This window comes from Lolium perenne, chromosome 4 (genome assembly GCF_019359855.2).
Source record: "Lolium perenne isolate Kyuss_39 chromosome 4, Kyuss_2.0, whole genome shotgun sequence".
In the NCBI taxonomy this organism is placed as follows: domain Eukaryota; kingdom Viridiplantae; phylum Streptophyta; class Magnoliopsida; order Poales; family Poaceae; genus Lolium; species Lolium perenne.
This window is the reverse complement of record NC_067247.2, coordinates 5,922,858-5,948,344: the sequence shown is the minus strand read 5'-3', so window position 1 is coordinate 5,948,344 and position 25,487 is coordinate 5,922,858. Positions and strand designations below refer to the sequence as shown.

Sequence of the window (25,487 nt, the reverse complement as noted above, 5' to 3'; positions counted from 1 at the left end):
CTTTACATATGGATCTATGGATTTGAACCGCATCAAATCAATCAGAGTTTTAGATCGAAAATCGAGCTTTCAGATTTTAACTCCGGCGTCGCCAGATCTATCCTGGCCACCATGATCTGCCACCAGCAACCACTGTCCCGGCGAGAATGAGACATCACCCAGATCGCCGGCGCGCCGGCCGCACTGGTCGTGGGTGTGAGATCATCATCCTATCCGCGTCCCAGGCGTTGGAGCAGAGTGACAGCGTCCTGAGCGCCGCCAGGTCTACCTGCACTCGCGCGGGTCATGGATTTTTAGCTCAAAGTCATGGATCTGGATGCTTCTACCTGTTTCCTTCGATGATTTGTTTCTTCGTGGATTGGTCATGGATTCTCATCCTTTCAAAACTGAAAATAGAAGAGAAGATAAGAGCGATGGATGAAGAACTGAATTTTGCGTATAGGAGCAATGACTGAAGAACTGAATTTTGCGTCTGCTTGTACAGTCAGCACAAACTGCCAAGTTCTGTAACCCGGACAAATCCTTTTTTCACTGACGTATGCGTGTGCTTGTACTTTTTTCTTCCGAAATTCTACTTTGTCAGACGAGAGAAACTTCAGCTGTGTCACTTCGCGCCATGGTCGTGCCGCTAGCTGTGCTGCGGTGGCTGTGTTATTCTTCGCATGATATACACTGGAGCGTGCCTTTGGATTGATCTGCGTTAGCTCATGATGCTGAATTGTCTCCTACCACTGGATCTTGCAATGAAGAAGATTGATATTTTTTTGCTGTATGCCTCAACAAAAATAAAAGGAGTGGTACTTAAAATCTTAGATGACATTGCCTAGGTTGCTGTTTTCTTAAAATCCTAGATGACATTATCCCTGACAAGGTGACAAGGCCACGGACAGGTCTGTGCTGAATTGGAGGTGATTTGGCGGCCATGGCACGTCTAAAGATTATTTGACGAAGACGGCGCGAGTGAGGTAGATCCGTGACAATTGCCCCTTATGCTGTTTCTACTAATGATTTTGATAGCCGTAAAAAATTATATGGAATTAAGTTGCAGTTTTGCAAGGTTGTGGAAGATGGGTTCATCTGCATTGTGTGACATAATCGAGTCAACTGATTAGGGTGGTGCTTGGTGCTTGCTCAATGGTCAAATTCAACATGACCTCCACTTTTTATCATCCTTTGTACAGTAATTACACTTGTGTGTTCTGTTAAGAGCAGCCCGAGAACATCAAGACTTGCATATAAACAGCACCCTGCCCAAAGTCGCAGGTTGCTTCCTTCTTCCGGAAACTAAAGGTTTGTGAGAGATATTTCCAATCCTTATTCTCATCAAATTTTGGAAACCAAGCTTTGTGTTTGCTACTGATTTGGGTGTCGTGGTTTGGCATTAGTAGCATTATGGTTTTCAGCATTGAATACACTGAGTTGGATAAAATATTCAGTCGCATTTTACATCTTCAATCATGAACGATGAGGGATCATTTTGATCAGAACGGGGGCTTCCCCAAAGAAACCAACATGGAGGTAACGGCCTCCACTACGTTTATTGTTGAGGGCTCAAAGATGACAAATTGAACACATAAATTTAGCTAACATTTAAGCAACTTCAAGTGTTGTAAGCGAACAAGTAAATGTCATCATCAACTGCCAGTATGGTTTCAACATGGAAAACCATGTCTGCTGCCATTCTCCATGCGGTATTTTTTCTTACCACTAATGAAATTGGATATCTAGCCATAAGAAAGTGAAGATTCAGTTACAAATTATGGTTGAGTGCTACAAACTTGGTACTTTTAAATAGTTTGATGTACTAGATAGTGGTTCTATTGCCATCATATTTTATTTATTTATAATATTAAAAATTAACCCGTAGCAACGCACGGGCAAATATGCTATATATATAAAACACCACATAGGAGATCTTACCTACAAAGTCAAAACCACTTTTATGTGCAAAAGAAAATCTTCTGTATGTCATATATACTATGTGTATCATGCACCCTTCACTAACAACCACCTCCGTGTAATTAGAATATTTTTGTGTTATCAATTTTAGATTTCTCCAACACTAATCTAAAGGTATAATAGATGCCCCCCATAGGGGCATGGAGAGGCTATACACGCAAGCCGCGCGTCGCGGAAGGGCTGGGCGGTGGGTCGTTTCTGCTCCACCAGTTGAGCCACGTGGCGGCGCGTGATTCGCTCAGCCTGAGCAAAAATAAAAGAAATCGCAGAGGATTGGGGAAAAGCACCCAATCATAGAAACCCTATCGTCTCTCACCTGTGTCGCTGCCTCTCCGCCTCCTCCGATCGCGCCCGCCGCCTCTCCCGTCTCCTCCCGTCGCGCCGCCCGCTTTCTCCCCCAGTCCGCTCCCATGGCATCCCCAATCCCCTTCTCCCTCTCCCCCCCGATCCCTCCCACTCCGCCGCTGCTCATGCTCGCTCGACCTCTTCTCCCTCACCTCCCAAGCCCCTCCCTCCTCCCAGGTCGCCTCCTTGGTGCCACCGAACATCTTGCCCTCTTCCCCCTCCATCTCACCTGCTTGTCCATGCCGGAAGGATGCGCATGGACGGTCGCCGCAACACCGCGCGAGAAGAGGCAGGACTGCCATGACAGCGGCAGTCTGCTCGACCCTTTCCCCGGCTCATCTTCTTCATGGATGGCGGCCGTCATAGCTTGATCTAGGCTGCAACATCCATACCACACTGCCCTCCTCCACCCCTTCTTCCATGTTCCTCTCTCTCTCACGCACCCCTTCTTCCATGTTCCTCTCTCTCTTTTGTGTGTCCTCTGATGTAGGGAAATCTATGTATGTAACATGTTTGATGATATGTGTAGAAGACATGTGACTGTTTATTTGGGGGTTATGTTGCAGGTTATCAGCGGTGAAACGGGGTTGGTGACAGGGAGGGCGCACAAGACGGAGTACTCGTTGGATGTGTGGTCGGGGAACCAAGCCTACTACCTCACCGACTCCTTCGATTTGTTCTTGTAATGGTTGTATATGATGTTCACAGAAAGGGAACTGTTGAAGCAGCTTGGAGCAGAAATTGAAGGGATATCAAGGTACTTATGGGTTTCTGTGTTCTCTAATGATACATCATTTATGCTTTTGGGGAATATTAATATGTTGATGGTAGTGCATAGCCTGCAGTCTGTGTTGCAGCTAACGCTTGTGCATAATCCATAATTTTAGAAAGAAACACAGGTGGTATATTACAGTATCCCAACCATCCAAGTTGTAGGCTAATATGAATTGTCATATGTGCTCCTTGAAATAAACATGTATACTTTATCCTAATACTCAATGAACATTCTTAGTGTACATGTGAGCTCACTTAAGAAGCTCAGTAGTAAGGTGGATTCGTTGGATTTGCATACACCATGATGTTTATTTTTTTATTTGTGCAATGTATAAATAAGTCATGAATGGATGAAACCGTTGTGCAGTTCTGGATCCTAGAAAGCAATGTGACCCAGGCATTTTTTGTTGGACTGGTTATATCTACTTTGTGCTACTATTGGAATCTTCTGATTATTTTGAGTGAAGGTGTTCATAAAGGTATATACCACTGATTCACACAAAAAAATCGGTCAACAAAATCTTACACAATGGTTATAGTTTATTTATTTGCAGGCCTTGCTCGCACTACTGTATAATTTCTAATCTGAATATTTGGTGGCACTGTCAGATCCTTGCCTCCTCACACACTTGATTCCCCATAGTCCTGATAATACACAATTTCAGTGTCCAATCTCATGTTTTTACATCATTTTCCATTATAAGACCCTCTTGGTTCTGATTATTGTGTACCAGAAAGCATGATCCCAGTTTGGTGTAAATTTCTACTTCTTCAAAACAATTTTCAAAAGTTTCATGTGATGTTCAGGGGAAGTTCTTTCACTATTGTGCCATTATGACACTATCTTGATTAGTTAGTATTGGTGATTTTGTACGCCTTTGTGCTTTCTAATTTCTTGCATTTTCTAATACCGTGTTCACCAGTGTCTCCTAAATTTTCCATCATTGGGACTTTGCTTGACATGTATGTTTCTTGTTGCAGGTCATCATCTTGCTGGATATTGTTGCCCAAAGGCTATCATGGGTTATATTTTCACCTTGTTTGAATGTATGTAAGATGCTGCTCTATTCTTGGGAAGTTTCAGATTTTTTTGTGATTTTACATAAGGTTAGTTGCCATGTTGCTCATGTGCTTAGTAGCTACTTGAGATTGTATCCAAACTGTTATCCATAATGCGAGCACAATTTCATGTGATATTCAGGAATAGTTGTGCCACTTCACTAAGCAAGAGTTGCTACCTGCTTCAACAGTAAATCAGTTTACTTATCACAATCTTTTCGTTGTTCATAGCTCATGTTCAGATAGATCTAAAACTTGAACCGTAAATTATTCCGAGGAGGGTCTATTGTGAGGGTTGTAGCTGTATGAGATAGGGTCAGTGCTCCAGACTTCAGCATCACAGTCGTTGTACTGGTGGTAGCAACGGTGATTCTCCACACAGGTGCCGGTGGCTGTGTCTCTCTAAAATGATGTGTACGCCGCTCGATTCCTGAGCCCTTCTTGGTTATTTGATTAATTGGATAAAATATCAGGCCATGTGTGAATCTTTATGGTTAATTGCAGTCCCACGGAGTACTTATTTTATAGAGTTATGATATATGTTGCATATTAGTTTTGTGGCATACAAGCTGCCCATCACAATTTTGTTCCAATAGCAGGAGGATAATATTTAGGAAGGTTTTGGTAGCTTAAATGTCTGCAAGATGATATTTAAATGTATATAATAAATAATTTTGTGTGTGCCTGCTAACATGTTTGATATATGAAATTCAGGACACCGAGCAAGAGTCTATTACTAAATTTGCAGGTTTGATTATTTTGTGTCATGAAACGACATCTAGATAGTTTTTCCGGAGATGTTATGATAGTCTGCGGCTATGTCACATATTAGTACCACTATTGATTTCAAGGGAAGAAGCATATGACCAAGGTATATGCATCACTATTGATTTCAAGGGAAGAAGCAGGTGCCATTCTTCACCACTATAGATGGTTAGTTTGCTATCTCAGCCAGAGCCAGTAATTTCTAATAATATTTCTGATGGCATTTACGGAAATCGGATTGTACTATGCAATACACGCGCCACTTCTCAAAATGCTAGCTACAAGCTTACTACCTGATTAGTACTTCAAAATTTTGTTATGTAGTTTTAGATACAACCTATAACTGTTTCTGCAAAGTATCATCCCAGCAACAGTCCTAAGCATCTTGTGCTAATTGTAGCTTTTTTTATCCATACAGCTTGCATCTGAACACAAGGTCTAAAATTCAGTTAATTAATGTGCTTTACATACTCTGCGTTTACCAATTTCCCCTTGATTATGAAGTTCCACATAAGGCACAGGACACACTTTTCTTGCTTGATAGTTGGAGATGGCAAAGTTGGATATTTTGGTATACATAAGTAATGTTGTAAGTTTGTATTTGTTCTCTGTTAATGTGTTTTGGTTCTTTATTTAGGAACGTCAGCAAGTTGAATGATGGATGGTTTTCTGATGAAAGTACTATCATCTTGCAGACATTTGGTACACAAGAGATCATTTTAGAGCTTTATTTGTGGGATTCAAAACTTTTAAGTTTGTTTTACCAAACAATTTGTCAAGTTGTTCAATGGCAGCAATGTTCCGCACACACGTCTTGTCACTGCTTCGTGAATGTCTTTGAGGATAGAATTCCTGGAAGGTCCATCATCATCTCTGTCGTGAGTGTCTTCAAGTTGCTCAAACAATAGCGAGTAATGTTGCAGACTTAAATATGCCAAATCATTATTTCTTGATCTCTAACTCTAGAGATAGACAATCTTGTGAAGGGAGCACCTAGCCAGGCTGTGTAGAACCTTAATCTGATGATGGGTCTGCCTGAGAACACGGGGCTGCAATATCAGCCCCTCTTAGATTCATTTGCTTCTCCGATTTCATACATCGTTCTGACTACAAGATATATACTTCCTCCGTCCAATAAAGGATGTCTCAACTTTGTCCAAATCACGTCTAGGTACATTCAAATTTAGACTAAAATGAGACATCCTTTGTTGGAAGGAGTGAGTACTAAAAGCACAAACCTTTATTTATATTACAAGGGTCCTCTTGATCTATAGAAACCAGACTACTTAGTACTCTATTTTTTTATCTTTCAAGTAGATTTTGCACCTTGTAATAATGTACCTACATTCTATCAGATATACCTACGAACATTTTTTTTAATAATTGGGCACTGCCACTACTGCTTACTACCCATTTGAGTTGATCTACTCCTACATAAGAACGCTGAGATATACTACCTCCGTCCCAAGGAATAAGGCGCACACGTATTCCAAGACGAATTTTGACCATAAAAATTGAGCAACAAAATCTTGGTTATACTATATGTAATTAGTATCGTTGGATTCGTATTGAAAAACACTTTCTAATGATGTTAATTTTATACAAACAATCTTTATATATTTGAAGTAATACTTAGTCAAACGAAAAGCACGTAAAACGAGGGCGCCTTATTCCTTGAATCGGAGGTAGTATGTATCAACCAGGTTTACTTTGGTTTTATTTGTATAACTCAATTTTTACCACTGAACTTCCCAATCAACTTCTTACAAATCTATTATCAAATGTGTTTCTCTGTCTTTGTTTACTTCCTTTCTTGCTAAGGACACATAAAAATTATGCAAGCTTGATATACCCCCAAGCTTGCTAGCGATAAAAGTTAGACCATAGCCTCATTACATAATTTTCCGCTCATGCGTGCCTGCTGGGTCACCTATTGTGTGACACATACTGATCAGTTTATGACGTGGTTTTAGGTTTTCAGGGCTAAACCATTATCCGGTGAAGACCATCAGTGATCAGAACTATAGGGCCAACCCTGCTTGTGTCGTGTATAATATATATGACATTTATCTAATACAGGTATGATGTTTTTTTTGCGTACAATATAAAATTCTTGAAGTGTTTGCCTTCTTTACCTTATGCACAATTAATAAGGTACAATGATTATAAAAGTGGATGCGAAGTAGTGCAACATTAAAAGTGAACTCTGTGAAGCTGAAAGTTTTTTTCATTGTAATGTGGTTCAGTTCTTTTAAAATTGGAAATATGCCATTATTTCCACATAGCTTCCTGTCTAGCAAAATGTCTAGGCAGCCAGGGTTCAGAGACTCACCACCTATCTTAATAACTGGGGTTCCTCCCCATGTTAGTTTGTTTTTGGTCTTTTGAAAAAAAGAAGTCAAGGGATGAAGCCTGCTACCCGCATGGGTAGCTACACACCCATGCATTATTACAATATGCAAGCCATATTAACTTATTTTAGCTCGGTTTCCTAGTAGAACGTGGAATTCTAGTGTACGAAAGTGGTTTCTGAATTTTGATTTGAACTTTTTGTTTGTAAAAGTCAACTCAGTATTCAAAAAGTCAACGCAAAATACATTGGTGAGTTGACTTTGATCAAAAAATATTCATATCAAAATTCGGAAACCACTTTTGTACACTAGAATTCCACGTTCTACTAGGAAATAGAGCTAAAACAAGTTAATATGCAAGCATGGGTGTGTAGCTACTCATGCGGGTAGCAAATGCACTCTCAAGAAGTCAATCATGAGCAAGTTCTTGATAAAAGATAGGTTGTCGTTCAGGTATGTTTATGTACTATCATACCTATGGTCTGGTTTGGTTGTAAGAAGCAGCTCCGCAATTAGTTAATATAAGCCGTTCCTCAATAGGTTCTTAGTTCCTAGAAAATTTGGCTTAACAATTTTGCCAGCAAATGATATGTGTGAGTTGCAAAAATAACACATTCATTTCTTATTTAGTGTGTGAACTCAAGGGAGATGACCATAGAAAGACAGAGCGGCTATTTATGAATATAATTTGGCTGACTAAAATTCAACTTGCTTTGTAGTTACTTTGGTTCCACATATATTTACATTTTAGCCTACTTTGTCGAGTGGCTCAAAGTAGACCCATGTCACTCTTTCCAATAACTTTTTTTATAGACTGAGCTACAACATTTAGTTTGTGCACAGTTTTTAGTGAGCAGTGTTTTTGTTTACACAATTAGTACTCTTTTCTATACGGCATTTAAGTCTTTCCTTGGCCCTGCACCGCCTCACGTGGCATTGTGTTCAGCCATGTTCACCCGAGTTTTAAATGAGGTATGTCATGTTGCTTCTCTTTGTCTGTTCATGCAAAGTTCAGTATTCCTGTTCCTAGAATAATCTATGGATAAGAAAGATAGAAAGTATTATAGCAACCATTTACACCAACATTCTTTAAGACTCAGAGTTCCTTCTTAGTCACTGAAGAATCAAACTGTAAAATATGTGAGAAAAATTACAGATTATCATGGTTTGCAAGAAGCATTAAAAAATTTGCTAAAGACTTGAAGCGTTTATTTAAAAAAATAATCCATATAGATAGATTCATCATTTTATCTTTGCATATAGATAGATGCATCATTTTATCTTTGGTTAGGCTTGAAGCATTTATTTTTGTAGTCTTTTATTTTTCTTATTCCAGAAAAATAATTCATCGTACTTGATTCTCTACATCCCTGTCTATCTTCTTAGTCCTGAAGAAATAACTTTGTATTTGATTTCTCTACTCCCCCATTTATCCTTGCATAAAAGAAGAATTATTATTAACTAAAAGGCTCTTTGGATGCACCATCGTTGGTCATTACAGTATATAGAAAAAAGTCCACATAACCCCCATAAGTATAGGGTTAGGGACACTAACCCCCCCTAACTATTAAGTGGGGCAAATCACCCCCCTAACTAAACCAAACCGGACACTAAACCCCCCTGGCTGCTTATTCTGGTTTACAAGGCTGTTTTGGGCCACGCTGGATTGTTTTGGGCCACGGTGGACAGAGGTGGAGTCGCACCGCACCGCACCTGACGCTCGACGAGCCGCACCTGAAGTAGCACCTGAAGCTGCACTTGATCGCAATCAGGCCTCGTCCCGCGCCGCACGGAAAGGAACGGCGGCGCCTCGTCCCGCACCTGACGACGCCTCGTCCCGCACCTGACGACGCCGACGACGACACGAGGTGAGATCGCCATCGTTGTTCCTCTTCATTGTCCATCGTGCATCGTCCTCATCCTTGTCCATCCTCCTCATCCTTGTTCTGTTCCCTACAGGGACGTCTCCATCTGTAGCTAAATACCTGAATCCTTGTCTAGGTTTCCGCAAGTTTGCTGTAGGGAGAAGTTTGGTTGGCTCATACCTGAAACCTCTGGTGTCTTACTTTCCGTGTTCTGTCCCCTAGAGAGGACGACCATCAGGACTGATATAGCTGTTTCATCACAATTGGAAGATGTACTGCTTGTTGTGTGTTAGGTTAAATTTGCATTTGGCGTTAAAAAAAGGCTTGCTTTTTTACACATGATATAATTAAGTGCAGTAATATGTGCAAGGAGAGTGGATTTAGTACTCAGATGGGTAGGTGTGCACGGTCCCTTTAACGTTCGATTCCCTTTGAGATTCTCGCTCACAACTCATCAACTGACGGTGAGCAGACGGACATGGAATCTACTTTTTCTACGTTTGCTGTCGTCATGTGTGCTCCTTACCAGCAACCCCACAAGCAACACTCAGATGTTGGACCCCATAGCAGCAAAAGAAGGGAAGCCCTGCCGCCTTAAAAAAATAGCAGCGGGCCACGCCCTGTTGTCTTCGCCACTAGGCTGTACCGAATGATGAAGTCCTCCCTGATTCTGCTCGCATGGCAGCTAGGCTTTCTGTTGCTAATACAGTTGAGCTCCCTCGTCGACTCGCTGTTGCTGATACAGTTGAGGTCTTATGTTTGGACGGGAATAGGAGAAGGAGGGGAGGAGATATATGGGTAGTTGAGCTGATACTGCCAGGTTAATTTCACATAGTGGCCAAATTCGTAGTGCATGATTGCCAATTTAATTATGGAAAAGGAGGGAATGCATCTCTGGTCCTCCACAAAAATCGAAACTGACACACATATGATCAGAAATCACCCACATAATTTGAGTCGCATCTGTAAACGAATCAAAATCTATGGAGAAGAGGAAAAGCTCAGGCAAGTACCACATGGGTTGCCAGAAATAATAAAGGACCGTGCGCCTCTGTGTGCTCATCGACAACGGGCACCATCTCTTCGTACTCGTCGGCCGACGCCCTGCCACATGTTCATCGGCGGCGCATCCCAGGCGGAGACACCGCTGCGTCGGGAGGTGGTTTTGTGGAGCCTTGTTGCGCCGCACCTTCTCCTTCTGCTTCCTCGTCGGCGGCAGCTTGGTGAAGCCCTCGTTGCGCCGCGCATCCTCCTAGCTCGTCGGTGGCCGTGGAGCCCTCTTTGTGCCTCGCCTCCTCCTTGTTCGTCGTCGCACCTCGAGGACGGCGACCAGAGCCGCCACTTCTCCTCTTCCCCCATCGCCGTAGGCGGCCTGGTGGAGCCCCCCTTGCACATCACCTCCTTGCCCGTCAGCGGCGGCTCGAGGACGACAACCTGGTGGAGCCGTCCGTACGCAGGGCCTCCTCCTGGCTCGACGGCGGCGATTCGAGGACGACGACCTGGTGGAGCTTGATGTGCACCGGGCCTCCTCTTAGCTCGACGACGGCGGCTAGAGGACGACAACCTGGCGGAGCCGTCCGTGCGCTGGGCCTCCTACTGGCTCGACAGCAGTGTTCTTCAATCTCCCCCGGCGTGGCGCTCCTTGATCCGCCTGTCCATGGCGTGACGCCCGCGGTGAGAGAGATGGGTGGATTGTATGGCCACGAGATAAGGATAAGATGAAACGGCAATGGCCTGCAAAAGGTCATGTGACCCACACATACACACGATATGCATGTCCCCTACGCAGATGATGCAATAATTGCTTCACCCATCGATTTTACCAGGGATGACACAAACCTCTATGCATACTCCAGCTCTCGCGAGACGCCTGCTGCACCTTAGCTACCCGTGACTGCATGTGCGCCTACCCCACCTTAACGTCTTACCAGACGCCGTTAGCTACGTGGCAGATATCTAGGACGTGCTCACGTACCCATGTGATCACCGAGATTCATCCGTATGTGCAAGTATGTGCACTAATGTGTAGAATTATGAAGTAGTTTCAGTTTTGGTGTAATCTATATTTGTCCCCAAAAAAAAGGATGGATTTATAAAGATAATTTCAGTTAAGTTGAGTAACATGTGCAATTTAGTTATAATTGACAAAATGTGGTCTTTTCTGTAGGATGGACCATCTTTCTGTTCGATTCCATGTTCGTGGTAAATTGGAGTATGATGGGAAGGAGTGGAACTATATTGGTGGAAGGACTGGCCATTCAACCGTGGAAGTTTTAAACCTGTCAATACAAGTCCTGAAGTTGCATTTGCTTGAATTTTTGGTAATATCTGATGAGGATTTGGAGGATACCACTCTGAGTTGGAGACTGATTGATAATGAAAGAAATTCGAGATGCATGTGCAGGCTTGATGACGACAGTAATGTGAAGAATATGGTTAAGCATGTGACAAGAGTTGCAGATGGGTTTGTTGAGATATTTGCAGTAAGTCCTGATGAGCTCCTAACCAGAAACACTCATATATCCAGTATTAGTAAAGCAGCTTGTCATGATGAGCTCCTAACCAGACACACAGATTTAAATGAGCATGTAATAAAACTGAATATATATCAAGATGTTCACTATCTACCTGTGCATTTATAATCGCCTTCAAAATAGTAGGTATGCCACGACAGAGTACAGGAGGAACATACAGTGGAATATGCTGTGGCGACCATATTTGGGCGGCGCCGCCGTCGAAATTATGCCGGCGGCGACCATATTTGGGCGGCGCCGCCTACTAGCGTCTGTAACCTGTATTGAACAACTGACAGAACAATAACATACTAGATATAAATAAGCACAGCTGTTTCTATTTCATGCATAAGAGTAGAAACTGAAGACATGTATAAATTGAAACTACTTGCTTTATATTTCATCATACCATAACTACTGCATTACAGAGCTACTGCATCTCCATCTAGCTACTGCATCTCCAAAAGATTACTGCTTTACATAGCTACTGCATTGCTAGCAAACTATAAATTTGGCTACTGCATCTCCAATAGGTTAACTAACATAGCTACTGCATGTCCATCTAGCACTACATCTGTACAACAGAAACTACATCAAAAGCTGTCGTAGAGGCCGACAGGCTGCTGTGGCGACGAAGGAGACGATGGCAAGGGCTGCTGTGGCGACGAAGGAGACGACGGCGCGGGCTGCTGTGGCGACGAAGGAGAAGATGTGCCGGCGGCTGCTGTGGCGACGAAATCCGGCGGCCTACTGTGGCGGCGACGGAGGCCGACGATGTGCCGCCGGGCTGCTGTGGGGGACGATTCGGACAGCGCCTCCGGGCTGCTGTAGCGACGAATCGCCGGCCGCCGTGGCCGAATCGGCCAAGGACGCCCACGAATCGACGACGCGGAGGCCGATTCGACGGCGAGGTGGACGACTGTCGCCGCCGGCGACTGGAGGAAGAACGCGGGGGACGAGCTGGGGAGTCAACGCGGTGGGGAGTCAGCTGGGGACGAGCTGCAGGAGGAGCGAGGAGTAGCGATGCAGTGCGGTGCGGTTCGTACCGATGCAGTGCGGTTAGCTGTCCACCGTGGCCCAAAACAATCCAGCGTGGCCCAAAACAGCCTTGTAAACCAGAATAAGCAGCCAGGGGGGTTTAGTGTCCGGTTTGGTTTAGTTAGGGGGGTGATTTGCCCCACTTAATAGTTAGGGGGGGTTAGTGTCCCTAACCCTATACTTATGGGGGTTATGTGGACTTTTTTCCAGTATATACCTCACTTTGGGAAATTTGCTGCATTGCTTGGTTTCACTTTGTTTGGTAGATACATATATATGGAAACATGGCTATGATTTCTGTTCATTTTAACTCGAGTCTCCGATTCTATCTGCAGGTACTAAGGGCATGTACAATGCGGCGCTTAGCACATGCGCTAGGGATAGTAATCCTGGCCGTTTTGATCAAATCCCTGCCGATCCCAGGAATAGAGCTTACGTCGGCTCTTACCCATGCGCCGGGCACTCCGGCCTTTTTTCCTGCATGTAACCCAACGGCAGGTCATGTCAACGCGCTAAATAAATTGTTTTTGCACCTCTACTAGGGCTACGTGTTGTAGTTAGAGACTCTTATCCATAGGCTTTACAATAATTATTACTTTTTGGCTGTCCAAGCGCCTATCTAACAGTGTAGCATTGTACATGCCCTAAGCATTGAGTATCTTAACAACTTTATTGTTGAGCGGTGTTTGATTTTTGTGATACCCACAATCTGCAGGTTGGAGGGGCCCGTGCATTATAATAGCCATATGGGCAAACATAAAGGTTGTAGATTTTCCTCTACTTCTTCTTTAGAGGTGACTACCTTGCCTTTGCTTCATCTCTGTATTGTTGTTCGCATATGAATTTAATTTGGAGATGCCTCCTTTTCTCATTTTATCATCTCTGTAACTGTTATGTTCAGGTAAAGGTTGTTTCTCCTTTGTTACCATCTCATCGCAACTAATTCATTTTAGAGATAATGGTGCTTCCTTTTAATTTGGTTTTGGATTTATCGTTCCAGTTATGTGTACGTTTTCCTTCATACCGAAAACTACATGATATCCTGTTGCTTCTTTAAGCATGGTTATTCTTTGGATATACTGCTCATAAGAAAATGTACTTTCTATTGATGAACGCGTAAGGAAACCACATGGCTGTCCTCAAAGGATCAAATAAATGAAGTTGATGATGATATATCATTATTTCTCTTGTGGTGCTCATTCTCCGTAAAAAAAATTAATCTTGGAGAATCATTCATTTATCTTAATATCTTAATAGTTATGTTAGATCATATATTATATTTAGTTCAAAACTGTGCACATGTCTTTCCAATTGAAGTTTATAATGTCCATGCATATTGGTTAAGTTAGTCACCCAGACTATTGGATTTTTGTATGAGTATCTATAAAAGTTAATGTACTGCATATATTAACTATGTGAGGTGTGTCCTATAGTGAGGTAATACAGCAATGCCTTATTTGCAGTTACAAAAATCCCATATTATGTGATGTCAAGTGTATTTAGCTGGATCATTCTCGGCCCAATGCATATTGTTCTCTTTGTCATCTGTCGGATTGTTCTTTTCTTTATATTTTACAGGTAACTTTGTAATTCCAAATTAAATGTGTGTGCCTTTTCTTTGACAGGGACGGCGAACCAGAAGTTATGTGTATATGGCATACTGCAATTCTTGTCATTTGCAGGTCATAAAAGGAGGATTAAACTGCAATTGGCAGCAATTGCCAATTATTAATCCGCCTTGATGGATCTCTATGTACGAACCTGGAGGGAGAGGGGTCTTAATATGAGCAACGTCCAGTGAGTCGTGTTGATGTACTACCAGAAAACAAAAAAAAAGATCAATCAATATCTCAGTATCGTAGAGTTTTTCAGTTTATTATTAAGTGTATTACAAAATGATCATCACTACGTTTTTGTATGCATACATAAATTATTATTATTTTCCTACTAATACACGAGCTTCACGGGATCGTGCGCCAAGGCGCACATCTAAATCTAGTTCTCTTAATTTTTAGCTGCAGTTTAAATTAAGTCAGTTTAAAAAAAATTCTTTTAAATTTGGCATGAGCTCAACTTCTCACTGGCATGACATAGGTAGTATTACTGCTGCGAGTTTTATTTGTAGAGGATAAACTTGTGGCCGACCCTTCACGAACATTTGTTGAGTTAGCGTTGTACTAGGATAGGGTGCGTTTGTGAATCCCGAAAACAATGTCCATGGAGGACTAGCGAGAGACCTTCTAGCATACGTATCTATATGCATCTGATACCTCCTGTTAGTCCCTGGTCATGGTCTCCCCTTGTTAGATAGCGCTGATCACTGTCACCAATAATAACGATTCCAATTTGTAGTGACCATCATTATCTAGCCCAGAGCTGAATTTGGTGTGGAAAACAGAAGCGTTCTGGTGCAGTGGCATCAATAGCATACATAGTTAGCAGCTTTTAACATCAGCTCGGGTATTTGACTTGAAGAAAGAACAAGCTTAACTCCTGAGCACAACACCTCTCTTGCCGACTGGTGGATCCAATTGTGTTTGCTAACCACTTGCTGCTGATGGTTGTTGCAGGTACTGCCACCCACGGACCAGGGCAGCAGACGAAATGACACCAAGAAGAGTACCTGGTAGGGGAGGGAGCAGAACCAATCCTTGAGAACGTCTAGAAACAAGAGCTAGTCGACATAACACCGCATGGAGTTGAGTCTGAATCGGAGGGGACATGCCTCAAGGAGGTCTGCTAAATCGAACTTCACCATCTGTCATATCGCCCAAACCCAAGCGGCCTGGTTCTTGATGTACAAAACTAGTCAAAGCTTGGTAGGTTAGTTGATATGTTTGTTGTTATTGTTTAACCTTGGAAGATATAGATAGTTTGATCTTCCTGTACGGCCCGTTACATTTGTAGCGTGGACAGTTTAACTCTGTAACTGCTGTGGCGGATTCATTTCCGGTGCAGGCTTTGTTTTCTTCTTTCAGTCTGTAACTTTGTAACGCACATGGATATATATATGCAGCGCTGGCAGTTCATATTTTTCTCGAGAAAAGACTATGAATTGAACGAAGTACAGAGTCGCTGCACCAAGAAATGAAATGCGAGCCAGCAGTTTCAATTGGCCGTTAACAAGGTTGATTTGTCCTGCTGTTCTTGCTTGCAAGATTTTCTTAGAAAAAAATGGCATGGCACCTCTTGTAGGTAGAATAGAACATGCCCTTTCTGGGCATCGATGTTTTAGAGTATGTATACTGGTCATGCCAGTTGATAAATCGAAGCTAATGGTACAATCTGCTCATGTTCGTAACTTGGCAAAGAATCATATCTGTAATTTTTATTTTATTTTTTTGACAAATTTATACAGAGAGAGGTCAAATAGAAGCATATAAATTTGATTTTGAAAAAAATATATACGCAATTCAGTATTACAATGTAAGTAGTTTTTTACATTCACTTATTTCAACTTAGATTTAATTATTGGATTTGCCTCGTTCCCGAAATGATCACGCTTTTTTGGAATTTTCATGTTAATATTTTTACTATTTTCTGAAACATGTAGATAGGATATTTTTACTATTTTGCAAGCCAAACAAGCCAAGTTCTTTGGTTCTTTCTTTGCACTAACTGAACCTTTTGTATGTTGTTTGCGTTCATTAAAAAGAAAATCTTGGAGACAAAGCACTTGCGTTTACTTACGAAACAACTCAAGTTGTACTACATGATGATTTAATTTTATCATTTAGAGACAATCAGAAAAATATACGGCATGCCATGTAATGGAATGCTTTATATGAGAAGAAGGGTTATGTTAAAAAGAGTGTGCTCTCAATATTTTTGGTTTCCTTGGATGAATAGTACACCTGATGAACACTACCCACGGGAAGAACAAGAATTTCTACGGTTATCTATTGCAGTAGATTTTGCCGGTAGTTTGTGCAGTAATGAACAGTAAAACGACATGAACCGCAATTTTCTGCAGTAATTTTTGCACATTATTTTCCGCAGTAAATTTTGACGGTAATTTTTTGACATTGATTTATTTCTACATAGAAATCTTCTGTTTCAACTTTTCAGCGGTAACTGTCGATGGTTATTTCTGTAGTAATTTTCAACAGATATTTTTAATTTCTTTTGTCTAAATCTTCAATTTAAAAACTAATTACCTTGCAGTAATTTTTTATGGTTAATATCTCGCATTGATTTATCGATACATAAATTTCAATTTTTCTGCAGTAATTATTGATGGTTATTTTCAATAGTAATTTTCACATTCTTTAAAAGCACCTAATTCTTCAATGATAATTTTGCAAGTCTTTTTTCTACGGTGCACTAAAGGTAATTCTTAAGTGCCAAATGAACAATGCTCTACATGATTTTAAGATTTGAAATTCAAGTCCAAATAGACCCATGTTCACCTTTGTATTTTCGGCGCTAGCAGTGCCCACTTAATTTACCTGGTAGATTTATTTTGTTGATCGTCTCTGAAATGAGATGCAATCAAATTTGAGGAGGATTAAATTTGTTCTGCTTTTCTCGTATGCTAGATTGAAAAAAAGGATCCAGTACCAACAAAAAATGCACCAACAAGACCAACACAACCATGAAGTAGTCGAAAATTTGCTTGCAGGATGCCAGCTGATAATTAAAGAGCAACTCAAGCAAGCAGCATCTAGCTAGCTTAGATCACCACCACACTGGATACTAGACATACCTTTGTTTTTCTCTTTTCCTAATTCTATGCTAGCTGAAATCTCATTTGGCCATCAATCAACTTTTGACCATCAGATCGTCCAAATCTGCACACATCTTGACGCCGAGATTTTGAACCGCTTTCCTTTGTCAGGTGTGTTTGTAGACCCATTTATATTTTCAGCGCCCATTTTTCCTTGTTTATCTTTTCATTTCTCTTCTTTCGCGTGCAGGACGGTGAGTCTCCCTATAATTTAGTAGTGGTGGGATAATAGTAGCACATACTACCTCCATCCCAAGGCTTAAGGCCTTTTTTTTAGAAAGTCAAACTATGTTAAGTTTGACTATTTTTTTATAAAAAATCATTAACATGTGAAATACAAAATTAATATTACTAGATAGATGAAATATATTTTCATGTGCTATCTACAAAATATCATATTTATTTATAGATTATTCTAAAATTTTGGTCAAATTTTACTTGATTTGACTTTTCCAAAAAACAAATAAGTCTTAAGCCTTAGGATGGAGGTAATAGGAAAGATGAGTGGTAAAATGAAAGCTAGAGATAGACATAAAAGTCTATGGTCTTACACACAAACCGCAAGCTTTTGTGACAGAGTCTTGAGTTATTGTTACTTCCCAAAAACCTGCTATTGACAATAAAAAAGTTCACCAGACTGCAATTATGTTATTTTCACATTTCATGTTTCAGATATATTTGATTATTGTGCGAACACACATTTTAAGAATAAAACAATAAGAAACATAGTGTATCCTAACCGTGCGAATGCACCTTTCACATTGTCACCTCGCTAGTTTATGGAATAGGCGCATATGTTGCATTGTGGATGCATCATTCCCCAGAAATGCACTAGCTAATCAACGTAGTACAGGCACCATCTCTTACGTGTTGGGCGTGCCTCTAGTCTCGCTGCAGTATATTGTAACTGCTATGAGTATTTATTTATTTTCCGCAACAGATACAGTGTTAACAACCTTGCCTCATGTGGACGAAATGAAAAGGTAGATGCAAAATTTCTACTAGAACTTTACCACATATATTGAGCTAAGAGCTGAACATTAAGATCTGGGCATGATCCCTTTCGTTAGTCTGAACCAAAGAACCAGTCTTACAGACATGCATTTCATTTGGTAGCCGAGACAGAGGGCACATGTTGATCGAACTGATCTAGTTACTTAAGCAACAGCATAAAACTAGGCTAGGGAAATACATGAACTCAACTTTTGACAAGACAGATCGGGGACCATGGATTCATAACCTTGCTTAGCCCTTGCAAGGGCTGCGATCAACAGAGCATTTGACATGAGGATTTGCCTCAAACATGCTATAGATTTCTTCACAATCTTGGTCGGTTGGTAAAGAAGACTCAGGGGCCAATACAACGGTCATGCTCTTCATCAAAGGTGCACATGTGAAGAGAAGCTTCAGGAGATCAACATCATTTTCAGTTCCATCCAAACCTGTAAGTTCCACTTCTTCAAGAGCTTTCAAAGATATAATTTCATTTCTCCAGTTTTGGGGTTGATCACAAGGACAATTTGGTGAGCAGCCTTCTGTGCTCTGAAAGGAAAGTAACATTTTATGAATGATTGATGCTAATAAAACCCAACAACTTATATGTCTATCTGAACTCTGAAGAATCTCGCAGCAAAAGTTGAGAATTAATTACCACATATTGTCCAATAACCACCATGAGTCTTCGTATAGAGGAACAGACTCCAAGCAGATGCGATACCAGTGCTCCAATACAATGGTCTTTCGATTGTAAATATAACTCCAGAACAGAAAAGGCCGGAAGCTGTGCTATCTCTTGAGAAAAGGTCCGGTCAGGTAGCAACTCACCCTTCAAAATGAACAGAATGTCAAGTAAAGAAAACAAATAAAAGTCGGCAACATGTCGCAAATCTAATTCAATAAAGAAAATGGTAGCTAAATGGGAAACTAAAGAGACTGTGCTATATAAATAAAAGACAGGCTTGTATGGAGAGGAAGGTAGATCAGGATTCAGGAGAGAAGTCGTCAACCTCACAAGATATCGACATCCGTAGGACGCCTACATTCTCCTTCATCACTAGCTTCAGGTAGCACAGACGCCATTTCTCACCAAACCCAACATTTTCGTCCTCACACAGGCAATCCCACCGGATATTTTCCACCATCGGAGCTGAGAACGAAACAGTGAAATCCTTGGCCATGTTGACCCGCAGGCTGAAGCGCTTAAGCACGGGGGCCATGATGTCCAGGCTATGCAGTTGGACGTCATCCACCTTCACCACAAGCTCCTCAATCGTGGGTGAGTGGACTTTGATACGGTTTGCGGCGACATCTTGTGAGGGAAAAACCTCGATCTCGAACACGCGCAGGCGAGGGCACCGACGGACCAGCTCCGCCGTGTCGATGTGGCAGCAGACGACGGACAGCTTCTCCAGCAGCGGGAACTCGACGGCCCCTGCTGGCGGGATTAGAACGTGGTCCATCACGTCCAGCTTGATGGAGGTGGTTCTCTCGAAGGAGGGGATCTCGATAGGAATGTCCCCATCTTTATCGTAGGCGCAGCCCCAGAGGCTGAACACGAGGTCTGCCGGCGCAAGACGCGCCGCGGCAAGGAGCAGCGCCGAGACGCGGGCATGTTCCAGAACCCTGTGCTCCTCAGGGATGTCTACCGCCAGGAAGGTCAGAGCCTGGCCGGCGACCTGGTCGAGGGCTGCGTCGATTGCGTCGGCCGGCATGCCGCGGAAGGAGAGCTCGCGGAGGTGCCTCCAGAGGCCGCGCCAGCGGCGGGAGAGGACGCTCGTGTGGGCGGCGGCGCGGGCGCAGCGGAGGCGGGCGAGGATCTGGAGCAGCATCTCATCCGGAAGGGCGCTGAACCTGTCCGGCCCGTCTCCATCAGGGAAGCCCGGCGGCCGTGGACTACGGGGAGGTCCAGGCGTCGGTAGCGAGCAGAGGCGAGGCTCCGACCGCAGCTCCATCTCACAAGGCGGGCGGCGCAGTTACGAGTGGAGTCAGCTCTGTACCATTAAAAGATCCAGACTTTAGGGGAGGAGAATCCCCAAGACTAACTTTACACCATGGAAGATGGAACGGCAAGAGAACAAGAGGGCGCACCATGGAGGCATGGAGGAGCCGCCGGGGAAGAGCGCCGCCGGGAGGTACGCCGCCAGCGCAGGTGGTCTTCGAAATCCCCTAGCTCCCTCCTCACTCTGCTGCGGCCCAACTTTTTGGCCTGCCTACACGCGGCTAAAATTTGAGTCTATCACAGCCCAACGCAACAGTGATCTGGCTGCCCTCGTAGCCTATATTTAAGCCGATACTCACAAACTTTTCGGCCAATTGATGGTCATTTGCCGACACTATGTTGTCCATTTATCCATTGTTGTTGCCCCCGCATATGGACCGACCTCGGGCAGTTGCTAGAGATGCTGCGCAGGGAAATCGTGGAAACCTCGTCCAGCGAGGAGTCCAATGAGACATCGCGGCTCATGGTAGCTGTGGCCTACCTAAGCCACGAGCACAATGACATCCAGATGCCGGTCTACATGGGCTCGACAAAGCGCCGCTCGGCCAACTTGAAGCGCGACCGAGTGGGCGGCCACAACCGGCTCTATGAAGACTAGTTCCATCTGACCGATCTGTCTACAAGAAAGTTATGTTCTGCCTACGCCATCGGATATCAAGAGACCAGTTTTTGATAATTTTAGGGGTGTCAGAGACTACGATCCATATTTTTTATGTAGGCCCGATGCCACTGGTAAGATTGGCTTCATCTCTTACCAGAAGAGTTCCGCAGCTATTCGCATGCTTTTATACGAAGTGTTCGGTGAGTGAAAGCATCTGCCTTAAACGCATATATTCTTTAAAAAAAAGCATGAGAACATATGGAATTCATTACATGTTGCTGATAGATGAACCAGATGACAGGTACAAAATACAAATCTTCAGCAAAATCCAAATATAGAAGAGCAAGCGGTGATGTTCATGTACTTAAATTTTAAAACATTACACAAACGTGTTCTCAAGTAGACAGCGATGAGCAACATCATATAAAACACAAATGATCATTGGCAGTAGTCTAGTAGCACTTCAAGCTCATTTTTCGCTTCAGATAAATGTAAATAAGCGATACAAATCTGGGGACGCAACTAGAACTTCAGCTCGGTGGCTTTCCCCAGTCGTCTTGGTCTTCCATTTCGCCAACCCACTACATACTGCACTATATCTGAAGACAAGTCATGGCAAAGGAAATGTTAGAGCATGTCTAACATGTTCCGTATAACCCGCCCACCCCGTAAAATTCCGGCGGGATACGGGGCCAGTGCGATTTTGGGCGTCTAGCAGGCCCCGTATTCGGGCCGGCCCATTTCGGCGGAATACGGGGCCCAGGAAATCGGCCCCTCCGCCCCCTACTTATACCGGGCGCAGGTGCGAGTGAGGGGTTAACCCCTCACTCGCAACCCTAGCTCCGCCGTGCGCCGCCGCCTCCTCCTCCTGCTCCGGCGAGCAATTAGTCGCTCCCCCGCGCCGCATTCCACCCGCCGCCACCTGCATGGACTCCCGCCGCCGTAGTAGCGCCTCACCGGCGAGCGGATCGAAGCGATCCCGCTCGCCGGACAACGTGGAGGACGCGTGACGGCTCAAGTGCAAGCGCTCCGCCGCGGGGAGCCGCCGTGCGGCGTGCCGGTACGCCGGCGCGCTGTATGTGCCGGATCCGCTCCGGGAGTACGCCGCGGGTGGGAGGTGGTACTGGCAAGACCCGCCGCTCAAGCCGATGAGCGGCGAAGCCTTCGAGAAGTGGCTCACCGAGTGGCAGCACGACCGCGCGGCGAAGGCGGCATGGGCGGCGACCATCGGCAGCACCAGCGGCGGAGGAAGCGGAGGCGGCGAGGAGGAAGAGGAGGCGGCGGAGGAGGACGCGGCCTTCCGGCGTGCGGTGGCCGAATCCGAGGCGGATGCCGCCGAGAAAGCTCGGGCGGAGGCAGAGGAGGAGGCGGCGGCCATCGCCGCCGTGGCGGAATTCCAGGCGAAGGAGGCTGCCGCCAGGGCGGAGGAGGAGGCTGCCGCTAGGGCAGAGGAGGAGGCTGCCGCCAGGGGGCCTTTCGTGCCATTCATCATCCTTGAGTAGCTAGGATCGCAGTAGATCGCTATGTATATGTATGATCCAGTGTATGATCAATGAAGATGAACTATGGTTTAATTTTCCCGGGGTTTTAATTTTTAAAAATACATGGCGAAATACGGGGTCTGCTAGACGGAATGGTTCAGCAAGACGCACTTTTGGGATACGGGGCGAAAAACTCGCGTTATACGAGGCAGAGAAATAAGGGGCCTGTTAGACATGCTCTTACAACGCTAGATGCTGGATTCAGGACACGTATCATCAACCAACAATTTTTTTAAAGAAAGAGTTGTTACCTGAATCACTCCAGCGAGAAGTTTACGCCAAGGATCAGGGGAATCTCTACCGTTGGTCCTTCTTGCCGCCATACAAGCGTGGGATGCTTGGGATGTGCCTCCATCAGAACCTTCATGGCAGCCTTAAGCTGCTCTGCGGATGGACAGTGTTCATTACGGACAAATATATAGCGCAGATCGGGAATGCCTCCCAGGATCTCCAGATCTTCCTGACAGGGACTTGATAACCTGAGGCTCAATTTCTGGAGGTTGACAAGTGAACCTATCCATCTTGGCACCTTTGAGATCGAATGGCCCCAAAGCCAAAGTTCCTTAAGGCTGCATTCAGCAGGGAGATCTAATTCCTCTACCAAATTGTTTAGTTCTCCATCAAGACTAATGTCTAGAAAGTGAAGGTTCGCTTTGACCAGCTTGCGGAGCGAACATACCAGCTCTCTCTGTGTCTCATAACTAGAGAAATCCAACCTCAGCTTCCTCAGGTTTGTTAGATCACCAACTCCTCGCCCAAAAAATATTGTTGACTGGTGACTTTCAAGAGAAGTTTCAAACACTTCCAATGCCTCGGTTCCTCCAATTTCATCAGGCATGATGCAACCATAAGCAACGAAATGGACTAATCGTCCATGTTGAGAAATGGTCGACGGAATTAAAGCCTTTTGTGAGAAACAGTTTATGGCAAGTGTCTCTAAATACTGTAGTTTTCCAATTTCTTCTGGAACCTTTGTAATTTGTACTAGATTGAGCCTCAAGTACTTCAGGTGATGCAAATTGCCTATACCTGCAAGATGATGGTCTTGTACTTGCTTGCAGTATTCAAAGCCCAAAACACGCAAGTGTTTGAACTCCAACAGAGATGGGACTTTCACATCATTGCCAAAAATACTAAGTGACCGGGCAGCAGATAAATTTAGACCCACCGGTATCTCACCACTATTTTGTACAGACAATCGACGAACCTTCTTATGTTGGTCTGAATTTATACCAGGTACACCAATTATGGTTACAAAGTTCTCTTCAATGGACTTGAATACAATGAACTCAAGTATTGTGTCATGAACTCGACAAACTATCACCTCATCCCATTTATCTTTCTCCAATCTAGGTTGGATCAAACTCCTATTTACTAGCTCATTAAAACACATCTCTCCAGCTTCATAGTGTGTGTATCCATGTTTTTTATGAATAAATCCCTCGGCAATCCATCTCCTTATCAACATCTTCTTCTCAATAAAAGAGTCTTCTGGGAATATACTAAGGTATAATAAACAGGTTTTGAGATGAGGAGGGAGATCGAAGTAGCTGATTGATATTATCTTTAGCATGGCTTCAATGGTACGCAGGATTTCTTTCTAGTCCACGGCCAATTGAACTTTCGACTTGACACCACTGATCTTTTGTTTTTTCCTTGTTAGATAACAAACCAGATATAGCAATGACTGCCAATGGTAAACCAGCACACTTTTTCAATATTTGACTAGAAACTTCTTCAAGGTGCGTTGGGCATTCTTCTGAGTTGAATAGTCTTTTGTGAAATAATTGCCTACTCCGTAAGAGGATCCATGTTATATATATGACCGTTGAATGATGAACGGCATGATTGGGCAACATTAATCACACGGGTCGTGGTGATTATCCTACAGTCGTAACCATTCCTTGGGAATGCCAGCTTAACAACATTCCATATTTCCTCATTCCATATATCATCAACTACAATAAAATACCTGCATAAACAAATGTAAAAATGTTTGTGAACGACCAAACAATATAATATAGAAATCCGGTTCAATTATAAAAAGTATGTTACATACATAAGTATGTTACATACATAACTGCATCGACTCCATCTTCACCAGATTCGGGGTCACCGTCTTCACCACCTTTGGCGCCGGTCTCGGTACCGTCGTCACCACGCTCGAGCCCTTCTCCGCCAGGCTCCTCCATGCAGCAGCCTCGTACCACGAGTCCCCCACCCGGTGTTCAGCCGACAGTGAGGAGGAGTTGGAGGTATGCTTTGACGGAGGACGCTGCGGGGGGCGAAGCCCCCCGCGGTACGGATCGTTGCCACCGTCTATATATTTTCCCTGTAAGCCGCCGCTAGGGTTTGATCGCATCATTGTACACCCACGGCATTTGTAAACACCACCGAAATAGTGAAGTTTTGCTGGCTGGCGCCCGTGGTTTTTCCCTTGTGTGTTGCAAGGGCTTTCCACGTTAAAATCTCGTGTCCCCTGCAGTATTTTACTTTTCGTTCTTCGTTTATTGTGCATCTCGATTATAACAAGTGGTATCAGAGCCCGTGTTCTTTGGATCTAGGGTTTACGAGATGTCGTCACTGAAGTTCGATCTACCGCAGCTGGACTACACCACGAGATTTGCTTTGTGGCAAGTGAAGATGAGGGCGATTCTCGCCCAATCTTCAGATCTGGATGAAGCGATCGATGCTTTCGGCGAGAAAGCGAAGGATACCTGGACCGATGCGGAGAAGCGGAAAGACCGTAAGGCTTTATCGTTGATTCAACTCCATCTGTCCAATAATATTCTGCAGGAAGTGCTGCAGGAGAAAACCACCGCCGAGTTATGGGTCAAACTAGAGGAGATCTGTTTGTCCAAGGATCTCACGGGCAGATTGCACGTGAAGATGAAGCTGTTCTCGCATAAGTTGCAAGAGGGAGGTTCGGTAATGAATCACCTATCTTCCTGG

The 25,487-nt window shown here is 43.7% G+C and overlaps 1 protein-coding gene across 2 annotated transcripts in view; it reads right to left on the bottom strand.

Moving 5' to 3' along the window:
* Positions 1-20,725, bottom strand: part of LOC127349406 (putative F-box/FBD/LRR-repeat protein At4g00315) — a 78,968-nt gene extending 58,243 nt beyond the window's left edge. The window contains exons 1-4 of one of the 2 annotated variants that reach the window (XM_051375157.2): positions 20,483-20,689; positions 19,402-20,385; positions 19,047-19,220; positions 18,430-18,937 (exon numbers count right to left, since the gene is read on the bottom strand). In XM_051375157.2, the coding sequence (XP_051231117.2) occupies positions 18,641-18,937; positions 19,047-19,220; positions 19,402-20,346 (1,416 nt within the window). In that variant the 5' untranslated portion in view covers positions 20,347-20,385; positions 20,483-20,689 and the 3' untranslated portion in view covers positions 18,430-18,640. Of the gene's footprint in view, positions 1-18,429; positions 18,938-19,046; positions 19,221-19,401; positions 20,386-20,482 lie in introns of those variants that run through there. The other variant, XM_051375155.1, reaches the window with a different exon arrangement.
* Between the last annotated feature and the right edge of the window lie 4,762 nt (positions 20,726-25,487).